General features: G+C 52.3%; 1 protein-coding gene across 7 annotated transcripts in view; it reads left to right on the forward strand.

Moving 5' to 3' along the window:
• Positions 1 to 21364, forward strand: part of Epb41l1 (erythrocyte membrane protein band 4.1 like 1) — a 127740-nt gene that overhangs the window by 94908 nt on the left and 11468 nt on the right. For 3 of the 7 annotated variants that reach the window (XM_059261765.1, XM_059261763.1, XM_059261764.1), the window contains 5 exons: positions 454 to 489; positions 2732 to 2914; positions 13664 to 14071; positions 15635 to 15739; positions 18330 to 18410. In XM_059261765.1, coding sequence (XP_059117748.1) covers positions 454 to 489; positions 2732 to 2914; positions 13664 to 14071; positions 15635 to 15739; positions 18330 to 18410 — 813 coding nt within the window. Of the gene's footprint in view, positions 1 to 453; positions 490 to 2731; positions 2915 to 10141; positions 11996 to 12482; positions 12594 to 13663; positions 14072 to 15634; positions 15740 to 18329; positions 18411 to 21364 lie in introns of all 7 variants that reach the window. The other 4 variants (XM_059261769.1, XM_059261766.1, XM_059261767.1 and 1 more) reach the window with 4 other exon arrangements.

The following is a 21364-nucleotide window of genomic DNA, read 5'->3' on the forward strand; positions in this document are numbered from 1 at the left end:
TCATGCATAGACATGATGATAGCATGTTCACAGACACAAGCTTGGCCTCACACAGGCCAGGTGTGGCTTCCTTGGCTTTGCTACACAGTCCTCTTCTGCTGTGTAGTTCTGCAATGTGAACACAGGCCCCTAATCACATCCTCACTGTTACAAGCAGCTGGACACCCCGGACACGGACACACACCAACCTACGAATGTGGCTCTATCCACTTGGACTCTAGTCCCCTGTCCTCTCCTTTGCCTTCCTGGGATAGCTCTCTGCTTTTACCCCACACCTTCCTCTGACTACCTCATTACCTATTACCTTAGCAGCTTTCCTGTCCCGCACTGCATGGTGGGATTGGGTGTGAGTGCACAGGGCTACCCTCGCTGGACCAGGCTGGTTGTGATGTCTCTAACCTGTGTATTCTACTGACCCTGCTGGTTCCTTTCCCTCCTGCCTTATCCTACCAGCCGGAGCAGGAAACCACGCCAAGACACAAGCAGGAGGTACTGCATGGATTGTCCCTCCCTTGATAGCCATTCAGATCCCCAGTTCATTCGTCACCATCTCTGTCCCCAGCTCACCGTCCCTGGCACTGCCTCGGTTTCAGCTTCATTTCTGACCACCTTCCACACCCTCTCTTCCATTGTCTTCCTTTCTGGTCCCTGCTTTCCCCATTAAGCTCATGTCCAGCTCCCAGGACAGATTCTAGTCCCATCCATGTGCCCGCCCTCCACCCAGTGACACTCTTTGCTGGGCCTGGTGATCAATGCTTGCTCCCCGTCACCACCCCCCATTCCACTATGTGTTTCCATTTAGCTCCTCTTTCCACTCCCTCCCTCCCTCCCCTTCCTGAGCATCATCTCCTCCCCACTAGCACGTTTGGCCACACCTACATCTCATCTGTGTTCTTCGTATCTCTTGACAACCAGATGTGGGAGTGGGGCCTGGGTGGGGAAGGAGGAGCCCTCAGGGTACAGTATGCATCTGCTCAGACTCTAGCCCCACTGCCCTCCGGAGCAGGCTGCTGATGTCTCCCTGGACAGCTCCTCCCCTTCTCTTCTCGCATCTTCCTGTTCAATGATGACGCCAACGTCTGCTTCCCACCCCCACTTCTTCCCTCTCACAATATCCAGGTCTCTCTAGAGATGCAGTTTGTTCTTAGGCTGCTGAGAGCAGGCCACAGTCAGGGCCCAGCTGTGGCATCCTGAGATCTGGGCTTTAGCCCAGCTCTGCTGCTGACTTTGGGTCTTAGGAAGGCTCCTTGGACTCTGATCCCATCCACACAACAGTAGCCTACAGACTACTCCCTGTAACTCCAGCTATACCTGCCTCATTTTTGTGCCAAGCCTTGACACTCATCCCTTGGTTTCTCCAAGGCTTTTAACCTCTAGGGACCCCAGGACCCAACCACTCTCCAGCTTCTGGGAGCACAATTCACCACAGGGCCAGCAGGCCATTTGGGATCATCTCGGGTTAAGACCCACTCACCACTGAAACCTGTTCTTACTGTCTGTGCACACGTACTTGACCTCTCAGATAGACACAATCTGTGGTCAGCTTAGCCTGGGAAGGAGGCCTGAGGTCCAGTCTGGTGTCTGGGGAGAAAGCAGAAGCCTCGGTGGGGTTGGCTTCCTTCTTGAGAAATTTGGGGAGCAACTACAGTGATTCTTAGATGCCAGGGATGAGCCCAGGGGAACAGTCTAGCCCTGTCCAAGGGCAAGCTTATCTTCCAGGGAGTTCTCCTCAAATAGCCTTGCAGATACAGTCTTTGGGGCGCCAGCCCACTCTTTTTCCCAGAAGCAGGCCAGTGACTGGCACTGGCAGTTCTCTGTGGCTCCTCAGCACTGGGCCCAAGCAGACTGCTCCCTCTGTCTGCAACACTGGCGTGGATTCACGTGTCATAGATTAGCGAGCGACACTCCTGGGCCCCCAGCTCTACCTGACTTGTCCTCCTGCTGGGCCCTGAAGCTCATCTCTTCGTCCTCATCTCTAACTTCTCACCCCACACGAGTTTCACTTCCACCCCAGCATCCTGGTCTCACTGATGGCATATGACTCTGTCTCCTTTTAGAGTCAGGACTCAGAAGGCATCTGGAAGGTTCTGTGATGGAGAAGGCAGAGAAGGCTGCATAGTCTTTTCCTGGCCCCGAGTAAGGGAACAGGGCCCATTTTTCTGGACAACCCAGCTTAGGCATATCTTTATCCCAGGCCTCCATGGGGCCTGAGCAGTTGGATGGGGGCTCTGGAGAGCCTAGACCAAACATACTCTTCAGTACAGTGGCCCAAGTCTTAAGGAGAGGTAGGAGCCAGGATTCAAGGGGGTTCTGGGAGTTCAGCCAGCGAGCCTGTGCAGCTCAGTGAACACACCAGGGACTTCTCACCTCGGTGGATGCTGCCTGCTGTGCCTGGATCATAAACAGGAAAGTCATCTGTGTGTCTGACTCCATCTGGGCTCAGAGCACAACGGGAATTCACCCAGACTTGAGGATTGAGGGAGTTGAATGTTCCGGGGAAAGGTGGGCAGGAGAGAAGAGGAGGTAACTTCGCTAGACTGTCCTCTTTGTCATCCAGGCACCCGTGACCCCGGTCAGTGCATCGTCCTTGCTCCCTTGGCTCCTTGGGTTATTATGAGGGTGACAGTGTCAGGATGAGATGGTGGAGGATGGTGATGCTAGTCTTCCTGTGCCTTGTTCGCCTGCTCCATGCCGCTTATTTTACACCTCTGCCCTCTTCTCCCGTGCCTAGTTCTTGGACAAGCCAGAGGATGTCCTACTGAAGCACCAGGCCAGCATCAATGAGCTCAAGAGGGCCCTGAAGGAACCCAACAGCAAACTCATCCACCGGGAGCGAGATCGGGAGCGGGAGCGCAGGCTGCCCTCGTCACCCGCCTCCCCCTCCCCCAAGGGCACCCCTGAGAAAGCCAGTGAGGTAGGTATCCTGCCGAAGCCCTCAGTAGAGATCTTGGGTAAAGAGGCACAGGGTAGAGATGGGGGTTAAGTATACATTTACGTTCATCCTCCACACATATATGTGCCTATTGCTGTCTTAGGCCGGTGGGATAGGGAGGCAGGTTAGGTTGAGAAGGTCAAGTCCACTAACTGCTGGGTCCTAGGGACCATCTTAAAACATGAAAAACTCCAACACTCCTGGTGGCTTGGTGTAGTCCCCCTTCAATCAAGCAAAGAAAAATAGGGAAAGTGTTTGTTAGAAACGCAGGCTCAGGGACCCCATGTGGGACCCACAGAAGCAGCTGTTTGCCAGAAGAGCCCTGGAACCAGCCTTTTAAACAAGTGTCCTGGTTAAGTCCTGCATATGCAACTTTAAGGATCCTAGAAGCTCTACCCAGGACCAGCCCCTTTGGAGCGTGTGAAGGTAGAGGGAGACATGGTCCCTGCTGGAAGAGGTGCCTCCTCTGTATAAACCAGACTGCTCCTGAGGCTTTCTCAAAAAGACCCCATGTGTCCTGCCCTCCAGGGTGGAAATCTAGGAGTATTTTCTCAACTGAAAAAGACATGATTTGGGGAAATCCTGTGTTTATACTCTCAAGCTATTATTTTTAGCAATTGCTGAATCTTGGCAAGATTTACCCCAGTTTCTCTCTCGAGCTGCTGCTCACTGGTCACCAGATTGATTGTGGTCTAAACTCAGGCTCCTGGTTCCATTACCTGTCAGCTGGAGGGCTCTGGCCTTGTTACTTCTCTCCCTGAGGCCCTGTTAGGTGGAGATGTTTATAGGGATGTTGTAAAGGTCAGATGGGATAATGCTTGGAGAGGGACCACATGGTCACCATGCTGTCTGGTATGAGCTATTTGATGTTCCTTATGGAGTCCCAGGACTCAGCCTTGCAGATCTCCAAATCAAAGCCGGACCCTGGGAACTCTCTCTGTTCAAAGGCCTCCTTTTCCTGAGACCGAGAGAGACGAAGAATGACTCAGCATGATGGCGCTGCTTGTTCTGTTCCCCATCATTGAGTCTGTCTTTCATTCACAGCCGACTTGAGGCAAGATCAGATGTAGAGCCGGTTGGTTGTGTATGTGCGTTCTCTCTAGTGCTTTGGACATTGGTGAAGCAGCCATGATTTAATGTGTAGAGTGTTAGTTGAACTGCTCTCACCATGGTCTGAGCCCACCAGATAGCAGAGGGTTTCCTTGTGAAGTATAAACTCTTTACACAGTTGAAATTCCATGGCTGCCAAAGTCACACAGTTAGGGATGCCTCGGGGCCTTGAAGGCTGATACCCTAGAGAGAAAACGAAGCTCTGCGCCTGCTAGCCGAGGGGGCAAACGTAAACATTGTGACACAACATTGCTATCTGCACGTATATTGATCAGCTTTTGTAGTTACCCAGGATGCACATGGCCCCCGGGCTACAGGTTGGACAGGGCTCTGAGGGCTTCTGTGATCCCAGCATAACCAAGACCTCAGACTGGACCGTGGTTGTGATGTAGTGAGCTGGTACACTGCGCTCTCCTCTCGACCCCTCGTTCCCTAGGGGAAGACTTGACCAGTGTGACGGCTAACAGTCCTGAGATGAGTCAGGTCTTGGTTTGACTGCAGTTGAAGTGTGATGTCACCAAAGGGTGAGATGTCAGCAGAGACAGGAGCGGTAGATGAATGCTGGTGTGCTAGGGCCTGGAATTGGGGGAGTGCCCCACCTGCTGGTCATAACTGGAGCTGCAGGCAGAGGGACCTTAGTAAAGATGGAGGTTGTTCCAGCCATCACCTCCTTAGCCCTGAAAACTGGTCACCACTCCTGGGAAGTAAAGGAACCCCTGTTGGAGTTATGAGCCGTTTAGAACTGTCCTTCGTGCCCCTTGGCATTTATGGGTTCTTGCAGATTTGCAAAATGGGGAGGAGCTATAGACAAGGACTTGATGCTGTTCTTGGGTGAGTAAGGCCACCTCTGTGAGCCTGCTTGCATAGGCCATCTGAAGGGGGCCAGAATGTCATGCCATTGGGAAGTCACTGGCAAGGCCAAGTAAAACGACGAAGATGGAAGTTCCTTGTCCCCCTAGGAAGTGTTGAAGTATGGGGCCACTGCTGAAGGTGACTAGAGTCCCTGGTCTGGTATGGCTCTGTGGAGGACTCTTTGAGGACACACTACCCAGAACTCCCAGAGCCATCTCAAAGCTTGTTGGGTCCCGCCCAAGCCGAGGGGAAAGCAGCAGGGACTTGAACAATTCCCATTGGGCAAAGGTTTTAGTTTGAAAGACAATTGTATGTGGGGTGGTGTAGCTGTATATGTGTTCACGTGGCTATGTGCACATGTGCATTACACGTGTGTGTGTGTGTGTGTGTGTGCATTCACGTGGAGGCCAGAGATTGACATGGACTGACTTCCTCTGTCATTCTCTATTTTTTATTATAGTTTTATTGTTTGTGTGTGTGTGTGTGTGTCTGTCTGTGTGTGTATGCAGTGTGTCTCTGTGTGTGTCTGTGTGTGTATGCAGTGTGTCTGTGTGTTGTGTGTGTGGAGGTCAGAGGACGACTTTTGTGAGTCTCTCCTTCCTCCGTATGGGTCCTGGGGATTGAACTTCGGTTTTCAGGCTTGGTGCCAGGCACGTTCACCCCCTGAGCCATCTTGCCAGCCCCTCCACTGTATTTTTTGAGACAAAGCTGCTCCCTGAGGTAGAGCTCACTGACCCAGCTAGGCCGGCTGGTCTGTGAGCTCCAGGGATCCGCCTGGCTCCACCTCCCCCAAGCTGGAGTTACAGACGTGTGCTGCAATCTGTTTTCTGGGGTGCTGTTTTCACAGGCGCTGGGGATCTGACCCCAAATCCTCATGCTGTGCGAGAACTTTACTAATTGTGGCATCTCCTTGGCTTCTCAAGGACAACATTTAAAAGATAGGACTGTGACCCCAGCTACAGGTTCATTATGGCCTAAGTCCATGACACCTGGGGCAGGCTTGCAGTCAGAGTAAATGGTGGGATTCCAGACTCCCTTGAGTGTTAGTGAGCACGAGAGACTGGAAAAGCCACAACTGCCTTGTAGTCGACCACAGCTGTCCCTCTCTGTCTCCCCCCTCAGAGTGGCTCCTTCCTGACAGAATCCATGAACTAACATAACAATGTGGGGCCTACAAAGCTGGACTATTTACAGACTTTGTGTGTCTCTCCTGCTCTCTCTCTCTCTCTCTCTCTCTCTCTCTCTCTCTCTCTCTCTCTCTCTCTCATTTCTCTTTTCTTTTCCCCTCTCCCTCTTCTCCGGCCCTGGGCCTCCCCTGCAGGCCCAGAGGACCCAGGACACTTCTCAGCAGGACTTGGTATCTGGAAGAGCAGCAGGCTTGGAGGTGTTCACTCAGAAAAGCCTCGCAGCATCTCCTGAGGTTAATGCCCGCACTGCCCCGCATCCCTTCCTCCTGGGCCTCCAGCCCATCCCTGTCCACCCTCCGGGATCTTAAGGAAACCCTTTGCCTAGGGTGAGGGGAATAGGCCAGACTCTGGCGTGGAGACGAGAGCAGGGGTGGCCCATGTTGTCTCATGCTATAAATGGCAAGCGCCCCCATCCCAGGGGTCCATGAAGGGCCAGCCTCTCCCTCGTCTGTTACTACTTCCCAGGAAGAACATGGTTGCAGCTATACCCAGAAGACAGAACTGGTTGCCTCTGTCTCAAAAGGGGCCAAGAGATGATCCTCTCTGGAGGCAGGCTGTAACTCTAAGCTTCAGTGTCTTGGCCCTTGAGTATGTCCTGCCCTGACATCTTGGCTCTATTTAAAAGCCTGTAGTCTATGGGTGGCTAGTTAGGACGTGGTATTACATCTTTACCCGGCGTCCATTTATCTAAATCCATCTGGGACATCCGTCTGAGTCACCAGTCAGGCAAACATAGATATCTTCCTCCCAAAAACATCCTTCTAAGTGAGGAGGACATTGTTTCTGGGTCCAGAAGAACAGCAGGTCAAGGGTTCTTGGGGTTTCCCATGGCCCTGTGTGGATGCTAGGGATGGAATCCCCACATTCCCTTCACTACGCTGGGATTACATAGCCTGTTGAGTTAGGAGTCAACTGACTTGGGAAACATCCGTCATGTAGCCTCTACCCCATCCACTGGTGTGGCTTGGGAGGGGGGCATAGACCTTTTTCCCTCTACAGAGAAAACTTGTGTAGCGGCTGCAAGTATGTTGTGAATGTAGGAGGGACAGGAGCAAGTGCCTGACAAGGAGAATACAAACCAGACTCTCCCTGAAGTCTTCCTCCATGGAAAGCTAGAAGCAAACCTACCAGTGTTCTCTCTTGAAGGCAGTGAGACAGGAGTCAGCAGCATCCCAGAGTTGGGGACATGGTGATGTCCTAGTGTCCGGAGATGCTTTAGGAACAAGGACGGTGCCTGTATGGGGAGGGAGCCAAGAGCACCTTGTATCAGTGACCTGTCACATCAGCCTCACTGTCCTAAAAAGCAGCCTATTTTATCTAGTCATCAACAGGATCATTCGTTCATTCCATCATTCATTCCTACCTTCCTCTTCCCTTCCCCCTCCCTCCGTGTTATTCTTCCCTCCACGAGGTCTTTCCATGCTGCCCTGACTGGACTCAAATTCGTGGTCCTCTTGCTTTGGCCTCCCAAGTGCTGGGCATGAAGTTTTATTCAAGTTGACCAAAGTCTGCCCTTCTTCTCAGTTGCCTGTGAGCTTCCTCTGGCCTCGTCATGGCCACAGACCTGCTCTGCGCCTCCCTGAGGACACCCTTCGGGAGACTGAACGCCTTCCCACTGCACCTCTCCAGCGGCTTCTCCCAGGATGTGGGTTCTAGAGAGCCCCATTCCTGGACCCCCTCTGACCCCAAATGTAAAGCAGAGTTCCAGGTGGGGCCTAAAGAGCCAAGAGTCAGGGGAGCCACCCTCTGGAGTTTCTTCTTGTTTGGCATGAAGCAGAGCTGTCCCCTTTTCCCACCCCTGGGGCTGGAGGAGAGGCCGCGCCATCAGATGGCAGGAGGCACTGAAGAACCAGGGACCCGGGAGAGAATAGCGTGAGGGCTGACCTGTCTGCACACACCCTAAAGGAGCCCCATCTTGTGGCTAGGGCCAGGTGTGAGGGCTGACCTGTCTGCACACACCCTAACGGAGCCCCATCTTGTGGCTAGGGCCAGATATGCTTTCCCAGCACGCTGGTCCAGCAAAGTTGCCCTTTTCTTTTTGTAAATCTGCCCCGCCCCCCAACATATCCTTAACTGTTGCTTTTTAGCGATAGAGCCCTTGTTTCTTCCCTCACCAGGACTGTGTGATCTTCTGCAAATCTCCTCATTTGGAGCCTTGGTTTCCCCTTCTGAAACAGCGTTGCCAATTGGAGTCAAGTTAATTATGTAGATGAGGGCTGGCACCGCCTGGCATCTAATAACTAAACATCACCATGTGTTTCCCTTCTCTGCCTCTGGAATCTCTCCAGTCTGTGCCAGCCTCCACCCCCACACACCATTGCTCATCTAGCCTGTTTGCTAGATAGGATGGGAGTGGGAATATTCCAGAAGGGGCCTCTTGGGCCGACTTTGACCATCATCACTAGGCTGATAATTTTAGAAGCAGAAATGGAAGCAACTGGCCAAACTTGCTTCCCCAGGAGGTGAGAAAGAGCCTTACCTCTGCAGGCCAGCAGAACACATCCCTCTGAGGGTTCAGGCTCAGACACCTGAAACATCATCTCAGAAAGCTGTACCAGACTGTGTCTGGACCTCCCTCCCTTGATCTCTTTCCAACTGGTAAGACTCTGTTAATGAGATCAGGTTCCCTGACCCGGGAAGAAGGCTTTGCAGAGTTCCCTTCAGATCTTACCGGTGTGGCAGACTCATCACCAAGTCACAACCTGAAAAGGAGCCCAAGGTCATGTAAGCCTCTGGTCTCCTGCTTCTGGGAGGAGTGTCAGGCACACCTGGCATGGAGGCAGTCTTGGTAGGGTAGGAAGGTTAAACTTTAGAGAACTAGGAATCAGGTCCTGGGTTCTAGGCTCTGTGACTAGGTGGTCGGTTACTTTCCTCCCCTAGGAAGTTGATTTCCATTCCTGTACTTCAAAGGAAGGCAGCCCCTTACGGCTGTGGGCCATGCAGGACTGTAGCTTTCCCAGGGCTGCTCAGCGTTTGCGTTATGCATTTATTAGATGGACTTGTGGTGAGATTTTGGGGGGGGGGGGGGAGAAAGTATTCCGTGGTCCCAAGACTAAAACCCAAATGGTCTTATGGCTTTGCTAATGATTTGGGAAACCCATCATTACCTCTAAGCTGTTGGGGACAGGTAGAGGGCTATTCTGTGACGTTTGATAGTGTCACACCTGTCCCTTTGGCTCCATGATGATGTTGTCAGTGATCTTTTTCTTCTGTGGTATGATCTGGTCAGTTCTTTTCTATTCTTTCCAAGGGTTTTTGTTAGAATTCTCCAAGGATTGGTCTTAAAATCTTTTCAGTTCTTTTAGACTGAACCCCAGAACGTTCAGGCTGTTTACGCCATTGCTTCAGCGGGTGCCGACCTGGCTGCCTGGCATCATTGCTGTTGATCTGTTCCCTTCCCAGAAGCCCTTGTAGAGGGGTCATGTTTTAGGCTGGGGCCTGTGAAATCCAGCTCACTGTTTTCCCTCAGCTTGACATCAGACCCCAGTTGGCACCCCCGTTTCAAGGTTGTGAGTTAAGTTAGCCAAGAGCTCAGGCATCAAAAAGCAGCCATCCTTTTCCTGGCTCTTCCATCAACAAACAGTGGCTGCAACCAAGTCATTGGCCTTCTCTAGACCTCAGTTTCCCCGGAAGGAGGTGACACTGGGTGTCTTTGGAGCTCTTTGGGCTCAACATCCAGAGATTCCTTGTGATGTAAGTGCCTTCCCCGCTGACAGTGAGAAATACTCAGTTACAAGAGGAAGAGGCCTGGCCCCCCTGTGGAGCTCCCATTTCCCGTGGTTCCTGGGGAGGCACAAGGTCCCATCCCACTGTATCGGGATGGAATCAGTGATTGAAGAGGGTCAATCAGTTTATTGGGGATCTTAATGGGAAAAAGAACTTGGATGATGATGATGATGGGCTTTGTCATCCCTTTCTGTCCCTGGCCAGTTCCTAGGACTCATAGTCCCAGTGACAAACCCTTTGGTGGTAGATTGGTCCCTTCATATAGAGGGAAGAGGCCATCCCTTCAAGTGCCTGCTATTTCATGTTAACTCTTCTTGCTCCAATTGAAACACAGGGCTCAGAGCATTGGGTATTTATAGAAAGAGTATACACTAGGCCAGAAGAACTTGGCCTCCTAACAGTGGCCACCACACAACGGGAAGAAAGTGAGGCAGGCCTCGCTGAGATCCTTGCTGATGGCAGACTCTCCAAGGTAGACATTCTGGTGGACAAGTTCAAAGTTGAAGTGGCCACGGAAGAAACAGTGGGAGCCAGAAGAGCAAGCACTCAACAGCAAGGGAAGATGGTCGTAAGTCCAGAAGTCTTCGAGACAATGAGAGAGGAAGGCCTGTGCATCAGGGGAGGCCCCAGAGAGGCTTCCCAGGCTGCAGCCTGCACGCCACCAGCCAAGCTTCTTGAGGGCTCCAAGCTCAAGATCAGGAACCGCCGCATCTCAGAGGGTCAGCTGGAGAGCCCAGTAGAGCCGAGCAAGGGGCTGGAGGGGCTCCAGTCTTGGCAGAGACCTGCAGCTACGGGAGCTGGGTCAGGGCTAGGAGAAGTTCTCTCTCCTGCATCAGACAAGGGAGGACTCCAGTCCTTCCTGTTGGATCCGGCCCAGGCAGAAGCCAGGGCTGACTCCAGCGACGAGACTGACACCTCCTTTGCAGAGAGGAGCTTCTGTCTAAACTACGGCGAGAAAGACTCAGAAGACCAAGTTCCGCCCCCACCCTCAGAGGACAGAGAAGAGCACCTGGATGCCCCTCCTGGAGATGGGCCCTGGCCGGAGCTGGCAGGGGAGCACACAGAATGCTGGGAGCTGAAGTCCTCAGCCCCAAGGGGTTCTGCCCCAGGTTCCAGCCAGAATAAAGATGAAACCCATATGGAAGAAGCCCGGTCCCCTAGGGACCATGGGAGGCCTGGTGACCTGCAGGGAGCTGCTGTGGGACAGACTTTTGCAGACTGGGAAGAAACGCAGCAAAGGCTGGAAGGAGAGTTGACCTACCCAATGGCAAGGGCAGCTGAAGATGAGGAGGCCGCCATGACTACAGATTGGATGGGAAAGACTGAGGAAAGTCCCCCCCCAGCCGGATGGAGGAAGCAGCCCCCTGGTGGAGGAGGAGGAGGGGTGCACCTAGATGCCCAGGCCTGTGCCCTTCTGAGGACCATCCCTCCTCATGTTAGGAAGCCAGTCAGGCCAAACCAAGGCGGCCTTCTGCCCAAAGAGAAGAGGGCAATTTCCTCTGAGGCTGTCGAACCCAAAACAGAGGACAGGGAGGCAGTCATCCCCCTGCCAGCAGCTGTGGAGGACACTTCTCAAAGCCCAGTCTCTCCTGGGCCAGGGAAGCCTTCGGAGTTCTGGGATCCCTTTGGAGATCAGGTCCCCATAGTTTTCAAACACATCCATCTTCCTGAAGAGAGCCCCGTGCCCAAGGACACACGAGGTGAACGCAAAGTGCCCCCCGTTGCCAGCAAGAAACCCCGAGCTGTCCCTGAAGGAGCTGAGGGGTTTGTGTTCCCTTCAGAAAAGCAAAAGGAGACTTCACTCTGGGCTGGGGACCAAGGGGGTTCCCAGGAAGATATTAGCAAGACCTCAGTGGCTAACAAAATCCGGATATTTGAGACCCATGGAGCTGAGACTTGCCGAGCCAGTCAGGGTGAACTGAGGGCCCTTCCACATGAGCTGCCTTCGGAGGCTTCCCCAGGGCAGGTAGAACATCCGCGAAATAGGCTGCTAGACTTGGGCTTTGGCCAACTCCAGCCCCCTGAGGACTTGGCCAGCCCCAAAGTTACACACTCCTCTGTCATGCCTCTGGCTACCCAGCACTATGGGGAGGGCACCTCTACTACCTCCCACCAGGAAAGATGCACAGAACCAGAGCTCGTGTCCCCTGATTCAGGATGTGAAACCACGCTGGAGGAAGCTACCGGGGTAACTGGCCACGTGAGCCCCCACCCCCACCAAGCCCCCATTTGTGGAAGCTGAGCGCATGCTATGTAGCTTCTTAGAGGCATGTTTCGGTGGCCCCTCGTCATTCCTGCAATGATGCTGCTCGTTCATCCCTAGAAGGTCTTCTCCTACGTGGTCCTGAGATAGCCCAGGCTGAAAGATGGGGCCATCTGCTTAGTCCTTGTTAGCTTGTTAGATCCCCCGACCTTTGGTGTGACCTGACATCCAGGGGGTCACACAGTGGCCACAGAGAAGGTGCCACCACCAGCAGCAAATCACATACTTGCTTTGCCTTGCTCGTCTCAGTGCTAGACTCCTCCCTGTCTTGCTTGGCTTATCCAGTGATCTTTCTTCATCCTCTCCCGTCCCTGGTACCCTGCCTTGTGGAAGCTGGCAGTCTAGAGGTTTCCTCCACTTTGCTTTCGGTTCCTTTCTGCCTCCTTAAGACTAACTGTCTTCTCTAATCCAGAACAAATCCGGAGATGCGGGCAGGGAAGAGAAGAGCTTCTTCAGCCACTTAGCACCAAACACCCCTGGGAAGGGGGGGCGCCTGAGATTCGCCAGCCCTCCGGGCCCTCAGGTCTCTACAGCCCCTCTGTGCCTTGATGACTTGGCCATCTTCATCCGGCTGGGATGCATCATTCCCTAGATTCCCACCTGCTCTCGTAGTGAACCCCCCCTGTGGCTGTTCACACTCTGGCTTGTCTGGAATGTTATTCCTCACACCTCTCAACCTTCCAGAACCTGGCCAAGTGGAGGCTGGTTAACAAGTGAATCTCTGAAGCATACTGAACCTCCAGAGCCCGAAGCTGAGTTTTTTTCAAAACGTTTTGTGAGTGTTAGATTGGTCTTAAAAAAAAAAAAAAAAAAAAAAAAAAAAAAAAAGTCACAAACCAAGCCCAACAAACAAACAAAGAAAAAACCGTGTGTGGTGTTTAATACCTGACAGGCCAGTGGAGAGGTATGTGTCAGGACAGAGTTTGCTGGTTCTCCTTGGGCATTCCCTTGGCCTGCTGTTGTCAATTACACTGATGGGGCCAGAACATCCTCTCCACGGTTGCCATAGAGTTCAAGGTGGCACTGGTGTGGCTCCCAGGAAGCCGGAGTCCAGAGGGCCTGCGCCAGTATTTCTCCTCCCCGAGTTGACGCAGAGATTCAGTGCAATTGACAGGTTGCTGGCTTCTTCTGTGTTCCTCAAGCTCCCGGCTCCAGCCTCTTTGCCTCCTCTCCTGGGTTCCCCTGAATCCCTGACCTCCTTCCTCAGTTTACCTCTCAATGCCTCCTGCACGGATGGGCCTGTGGTCCAGGCCTCCATCCCTGCCTCTCGCACAGGCTGCTTCTGATAGGCTTTCGGATCCTAGCCTTGGAGGGGGCCTCCTGTCCAGAGCTCGCTGGAAGGATGTCAGCTTGCTTTGCCGTCCATGTGAGACCCTCCAAAGGGGCATCCCCACTCTGAGAAGTTTTTTGTTTCATTTTGTTTTGTGCTAGATTCCACGGAAACCTTTCTGGGGCGTGTTTTTCATTTCCCGACTTGCTCTTCCATTTAGGAACATCGTTGCAACCTTGAGATTTCTTCTGACATTCACTATCTTGACCTCTCTCTCTCTCCCCACCCTATATCCCCATTCCCCTGGTTTTATCTGGCCATAGAGAGCAGGGCTGAGGGAGGGCTCGGAGGAGAAAGGCAAGCCACCACGTCCTCGTGCCCCAGAGAGTGACACAGGAGATGAGGACCAGGACCAGGAGAGGGATGCGGTATTCTTGAAGGACAACCACCTGGCCATTGAACGCAAGTGCTCCAGCATAACGGTCAGCTCCACATCCAGCCTGGAGGCTGAGGTGGACTTCACGGTTATTGGCGATTACCACGGCAGCGCCTTTGAAGACTTCTCCAGAAGCCTGCCTGAGCTGGACCGTGATAAGAGCGACTCTGAGACAGAAGGCCTGGTGTTCGCCCGGGATCTCAAGGGACCCTCCAGCCAAGAGGATGAGTCTGGGGGCATCGAGGACAGCCCAGACCGAGGGGCCTGCTCCACTCCCGAAATGCCCCAGTTTGAGGTACAGTGAAGCTTCATGGAGATCCAGTCCAACAGGGCACTGCATGTTCAGAGGGCCCTGAGCCGTGTGTGAGAAGACCAGCCATCAGCTGCAGCCTGAAGCTCTGTCTAGTGTTGCATGACTGCCCCTGCATAGAACAGCATGGTTCTGCGACCGCATGTTCGCTGTGCTGGTTCACCCCTAACACGTGCTCCACGGTGTCTTAACCCTAGGACCCCATCACTTGCTGAGGGCAAGTGATGCCAGCCTTACTGACGACTCCTTAGCTCCCCTGCCTGCGTTGCATGGCATCCTCAGAGAGCATGTGTCTGTGGACTCTCGAGGCTCCCACAGCTGGTCTGAAACCTGAGTGAGTGGTTTCTCTTGATTCAGGCCAGGGCTCATTGTACCGGGGCCTGCAGAAGAAGCCGTTATTTAAACCCACCAGACCCTGAGACCTTGGGGTGGCAATGGACACTCCAGAAAAAGAGAAGACACAGCCTTTGGGGAGGATGTAGGGCCAGCGTCTGGGCTTCTCTGCTTTTGGCCCCCTTGATTTTCAGAAACTCATCCTTGCCCTTCACCTCTAGCTGAGCTCGCCCTTGCTCCCTCGCTCCCCCGCTCCCTCGTTCCCCCCTCCCTCCATCCCTCCATCCCTCCCTTCCAGGCAGTGAGCACCAGCTCATCCATCCAGGGCTCTTACTCCATGCTGTACCCTCTAGGTGGAAGACTTGCCATCCCTTTCTGTGCCCTTACAGTGATCCAGGGCAGAGCTCATACATCCCTTCTCCATGCTTTTCTGGCCACCTGGGTGGCAGTACCTTCCCGCCACACCCTTCTCCGCCCTGCGGTGCTCTGGCTCTAACATTCCCCAGCACGGTCAGGACAGTGGCTGGTGACTCTGCCCCTCTGCCAGTGGTTGTGAGGCTGACTCACACTTGGCACTAAGGGATGATTAATCGAGCGAGTGGCTAGATCGCAGGATTCTGGAAGAATCCCTCCATTCTCCCTCTTCCTTCCAACTTCGTGACAAGCTAGATTCTATTCATCAAACCGGCAGTGTGTCTAGCCATGAACTCGGCCTAAGAGAAGACTCAAAAGAAGCTGATCCTGTGGCTTGAGACGCCTAGAGTACAGTTTGTGAGCTGGTGGCCCTAGGTCACATCCGGCCAACTGATGTGTTTTCTCTGACTTTAATTTTAAAACCACAACATTACATTTCCTTATATAAATAAATAAACAAAACAGAGGCCATTATAAAAGCCAAACCTGAGCAGAATCTCACATGCTTCTCATTTCTCTCAGCCAGCTAGCCTCCTCATCTGCTACTTGGCCCCTGGGAATTTCCATGTGTGTGGTTCTTGCTTTGAATGGCAGTTCACATGACATGGCTGAAAGGTGGAGTCAATGTGTGTGTAAGGAAAACTCTGAGCAGAGAGTTCAGCCATCCTTTTAGTATGGCCTCAAAAAGACGTGTAGACCCTGGGGCACGGGGTCAGGCTGAACTCATGCTGGAGGTGGGCTTAGCTCCTCCTGCATCCCGGTTGGCTTGAGTTTTCAAGTGTCCCTTTTGTGTCCTTGTAGTCTGTGAAGGCAGAAACCATGACCGTCAGCAGTCTAGCAATCAGAAAGAAGATCGAGCCAGAGGCCATGCTGCAGAGCCGAGTCTCCGCTGCGGACAGCACCCAGGTAACCTGCACCCCACTGTAGCCTGACCCAGGGGTCGGGCATTTGAGGGAAGGTCCTCACTGAGCTTTGGTCAACATTTGCCTTCCCTCATCCTCCCTGAGGTCTGAGGTGGGAATGGTGGGGAAAGACCATGCTTCTTAGAGCCCAGTGTCCCCATCTGTAAATGGGGGTGATCCTGTCTCCTTCCTCCTGGGAGTGTTCAGCATTCATGGCTGGTGGATTAGGACCATGGCTTTCAGGTGGCTTGACAGGTGTGGAGAGGTTCTTCCCCAGGGCAGCTTGGGGGAGAGAGAAATCTCAATCACCAGTCAGAACAGCTCACCTGGGTCATTTCTTATGCATGGAGGTTCCACGTTAGATCGGCAAGATGAACGAACCAAGGTCAGATGACTAAAGAGTGTCTGTGTTAGTGAGCCGAAGCTCACTTGCATCCTGGGAAAGCTGGCCTGCCCAGATACAGCACACAGTACATGCTTCCCGTGTGTTCTCTGTGGGGCTTCAGATCTGAAGATTTCTAGGTCTGAGAGAGTGCCCTGGGTTTGTCTTGCCCAGACGGACTACAGTACTCAGTCCCTTCTCCTGGTGACCAGTCTTTGTCTCAGCGGTGATGAGGGCTGAGCAGATTGATTGGCCAATGGCAGAGCCTTACCCTGGGTCCCACCTCCAGCACAGACAACCTGAAACACGACACATAGTAAGACCAACAGATGTCATTTCCAGAATTTTCCCCACTATTACAGCATGCTAAGTGAGAGCTATGCAGGTGTCTAGTGCCACAAAAGAATCATGAGCTGGGTCACCTTGGACAATCCACTTGTCTTCCCTGACTTGCTTTGTTTTAGTAACTTTTTTTAAATGCGAAGTATAAAGAAACCATAAATGACCCCAAATCCCAAAGCTTTGCAGCTTTTGTCATCAAAACAATGTCCAAAAAAAAAAAAGTCAAAAGATTGAAAGATTGGATGACGCTATTCTTTTTTTTTTTTTTTTTTTTTTTTTTTTTTTTTTTTTTTGGTTTTTCGAGACAGGGTTTCTCCGTGTAGCTTTGCGCCTTTCCTGGAACTCACTTGGTAGCCCAGGCTGGCCTCGAACTCACAGAGATCCGCCTGGCTCTGCCTCCCGAGTGCTGGGATTAAAGGCGTGCGCCACCACCGCCCGGCTGACGCTATTCTTATGCAGTCTCCTGAAAAAAAAAAAAAATAGGCATATGCTAACACAGATGTTTACATCTGTTTATACTTAAAATTATCAGGTAAAGGTGACCATTGACTTTACACTGTACCCTTTTGTTCTCAAGTAGTCTAGAACTTACTCATTTGCACCTCTCTGTGTCTCTGTCTCTCTCTGCCACTCCATCTATCCGTTGGTCTCTGTCTCTCTTTCCTCATGAGACAGGGTCCCTGCCAGGTTGTCCAGGCTGGCCTCAAACTTACTGTGCAGCTGAGGATGACCTTGAACTTCTGATCCTCCTGCTTCTACCTCCCTGTTCTGGAGTTACAGGTCGCACCACCACACCCAGTTCTTTTTCATGGGGGCTGGGAATTGAACCCAAGCTTCACGCATGCTAAGCAAGCACTCTCCCAGCCAGCTGTGCCTCGTCCCAGCCCCACTATTCTGAGTCTGCTTAGGAAGCACGTCCTAACTCGTGTTTCCGTCTCCCAGCACTGGACTCTGTGGTGGGTCTTATCTTTCCCTGTATTCAGTGCTGTGGTATAGTTTCCTTGTTCGTATTTCTTGGCGAACCTTTGAAAGTACCAATTTCTGTTGTAGTGATAAAACAACATGACCAAAAGCACCTTGGGGGAGGAAAGGGTTTATTTTAGGTTACAGCTCTCAGGTCATGATCCATCACTGAGGGAAGTCAAGGCAGGAACCTGGAGGCAGGAACTGAAGCAGAGGCCATGGAGGAGTGCTGCTTACTGCTTGTTCCTCATGGCTTGCTCAGTCTGCTTTCTTGGTTTTGTTTTGGTTTTTCAAGACAGGGTTTCTCTGTGTAATCCTGGCTGTCTTGGAACTAGCTCTGTAGAACCAGGTTAACTTTGAACTCACAGAGATCTGCCTGCCTCTGTCTCCTGAGTGCTGAGATTAAAGATGTGAGCCGCCACCGCCCGGCCAGCCTGCTTTCTTATACCGTCCAGGACCAAGGATGGTACCACCTCCAGTGAGCTGGGTCCTCTCACACCAATCATGAGTCAAGAGAATGCCTGACAGGACTTGCCTGTAAGCCAGTCTTGTGGAGGCATATTCCCAATTGAGAGTCCCTTTCCCCAAATGACTCTAGTTTGTGCCGAGTTGACATAAAACTAACCATCATGACATCAAAGGGTGACTTTCATGGATTGCTAAACCAAGGGTTGGGAAGAGTTTGTCAACTTGCATGTGGTTCCTCTTCCTCTGTCCATTCGAACGGTGGAAATGAAGTTTCGAAGAGCCTTGAGGCCCCTCCACAATACTCTGTGGCTACCTCCAGTGCATGCCTGTCACGAAGCCTGTCACTTTGTGACCGGGAATGCTACGTACGAGACAGGTGACAGATGCTGCGGGTACATGCAGTCCTGTCATCTCTAATGCCTCCTCCTCTGCCTCGCAGGTTGACGGGAGTGCCCCAGTGGGGAAGGACTTCATGACGACTCCCCCCTGCATCACCACAGAGACCATCTCCACCACCATGGTAAGTGGGACCAGGAGGCTCCTCTCTGACCCATCCCCCACTCTCCCCCAACAGCCAGAACATGGCAGCTGTTTCAGGAAGTCCTCAGCCACCCTCACGGTGGTAAGACAGATGACCAGATTCCTGTTGTCTGCTGTTATACATACTGTCAGTCTTTGGTTTTTCCAAATTGAATAATGTGGGATGTGGGGTCCCCGAGTCTCAGTTATCTGGGCCATCTCAGCCACGAAGGAGTAGAGAGGCGTAGAGCGGCCTGATTCTTGACATGCAGGAATCTCGCAATACCAGGTGGATCTTACCTGCAGGTAGACAATTAGCCTGAAAGCCCCCACCCCACCGCGTTCTCCTGCCCACAGACCCAAACTAGCCACCAGCAGTTTCTTGTGTCTCAGACCACTTTCTCACTGTGACCAGTAGATGGCAGCAGTGAACCTGGGTTGGAAACTGGTGTTGTGGCCGCCTTTTAAGGGTCCTTGCAGATTTTGCTATCTATTTGCTGTCTGACCATTAGAGAAAAGTCCTTGACCTCAAGTGTCCTCGCCTGTAAAATAGGAGTCACCCCCATTCTGTGTGGCTCACAGCTTCTTATGAGACTCTAGAGCAGAGGTTCCCAACCTCCCTAACGCTTCAGCCCTTTAATGCAGTTCCTCATGTTGTGGTGACCCCAACCATAAAATTATTTCATGGCTACTTTGTAGCTGTAATCTTTTCACTCTTATGAATTGTAATATAAATATCTGATATGCAGAATATCTAATATGTGACCCTTGTGGGGGGGTCGAGACCCACAGGTTGAGAATCACTACTCTAGAGCGCCCTTAACAACAAAATAGAAGAGAGAGCATTCTGCCCGCAGGTTATGGTGTCAGGCAGTCTCCCGAGAAACTTGACCTGTGGGTTATGAACTATGGTTAGCCACTGTTCTTTCTTCCACATCCGTTACAAGTCCAGGGGGATAAAGGGATGAACCCAAGGTCACATGACTGATAACTACCAGGTTAGCTGCGGGCATTCTGACACCAGGAGTCTCAATTCATTGTCAGCCGCTCTGCTCTGCGCCTGTCCTGACCTGTGTGAACATCAGCTTCATGGGCCTGGGGCTACAGAATGTAGCAATATCTGATCCAGACATTTCTCCAGCTACTGAGAGTTGTTTTTGAAAGACTTCCCTTGTCTGACCTCTGACCTCTACCTGAGAAGATAATTTCATTAAGTCAGAGTCATCAGCAGGTGGGTTTTAAGTAAACAGACTCTAGACTCAGTAAACCCAAACCAGTCGCCAGAGGGCGCACGTTTCCCTCACCAGTCAGTCCTTTCTCTCCAAACTGTTTCTCTGAGGCATTGAGATACTTGTAGGCTAAATTTAGACTAGTCTTTATGGTGAGTAGACAGTAACTTCATTCATTTCCTCATTCATCCATTCATCCATTCATTTGTTCCGAAAACATTGATGAGTCTCTACTGTCTGCCTAGCACGGGGACCCAGAGCTGCGGGAGCCCCACTGCCGACTAGGATTAGTTTGTTCGGCTGTCATCACAGTGCCTGTCATGTATGTAGGTCGTGGGCACACAGGGATGAGCAAGGCCCAACCCTCTCACTTCCTGGCTGGATGACCTTGGGCAAGTCACCCGAACCTCTCCGACCCTTCATTCCCACGTCTGTAAAGTGGGATAGGAGCCATACAGCACACGCCTTGAAGGGTTCCTGTGAGCATGAGCAAGTGCCCTGTGCAAAGCCCCCAAGCACAGCCTGGCCTGAGTGCCTCCAGATGTCAGCTGCTGCTGTTTCTCCCCTGCCCTCATGGAGCAGTGCAACAATGTTACCCTAGGGGCCACTGGGATGAAGCTGTGAGTGACATCTCTGCTAGGAGGATCTGGGGAAGGTGTCACGTAGGCAGGGACAGGAGAGCTGTGAGTGAAGGATGGATTGAGCTATGGTCACAGGAGAAGGCATGCAGCTGTGGAGAGCAGGTGTAAGGGCAGGAAGCTGATAGGTGTGTACAGGAAGAGGAAGGGAAGGTAGGGAGGGCTGCAAAGAAGGCCTGAACCAGAGCTTAAGTGTTTCCAGTACCGTGGAGGATGGTTTAAACTTTGTCCTGGAGACAACAGGGGAATGGCGTTCTTCAAGCCGGAGCATGGCATCAGCTGCGTGTGTCGGTTAGGTTATCGGCTTGTGTGAAGTGTGGCCTGGAACAAAGATTCCTTCCTCCCTCCTTGCCTTCCTCCTTCCTGCCTCTTTCCTTCCTTTACTAAATATTTATTGAATACCCACGATGTGTGAAGTACTGTGCCAGGCACTGTGAATGCAGCCCTGGAGGAGACAGCATCTCCAGCCCTGGGGCCCAACGTGAAGCCAGAAAGAGAAGGTGGGAACCTGTCTGAGGGCTAGCTGGGGCACTGCCAGGGTTCAGGAAGGTAAATACAGTAGAGTTAGGAATTCGAGATCCTGGAGCAGGAAAGGGCAGCATGTGGTCACAGGTAGGATGTTCAGGAGACAGGAGAGATGGGCTGGGGACAGTGTTTACTGGCCAGTGGTTCTTACAGTGTGGTCCTGGGTACCAGCAACAAAGGTACATTCCCCACCCTGCTCCAAAGCTCCTAATTCAGAAACCCCAGAGAAGCCTTGCAGTCTGTGTTCACAGCCCTCCAGATGATGCTCCTCGGAGTAGTATGAGAGGAGTGTGATGCTTGTGTGTTATGTTCAAGCAACTAGTTCTACTGCAGATCTGGCCAGTGCGAGGCATCTATGGGGTGTTTCCAGGGGACAATTGGTTTTGAAGATTTAGGGTTCAAGAACGATCTAGGCTACAGATAGGATGTGGCGTCAGAGAGGCAGGAGAATTCCCTGGGTATCTGAGGGTGGATGGGGGGGTGGGCCCTGAGGAGAGACAGGGGGTTGCCTTGCCCAGGGAGAGGAACTGCTTCCTTGAGTTGGGAGATGGGCCTGGCTATGG

This window comes from Peromyscus eremicus, chromosome 4, assembly GCF_949786415.1.
Source record: "Peromyscus eremicus chromosome 4, PerEre_H2_v1, whole genome shotgun sequence".
In the NCBI taxonomy this organism is placed as follows: Eukaryota; Metazoa; Chordata; class Mammalia; order Rodentia; family Cricetidae; genus Peromyscus; species Peromyscus eremicus.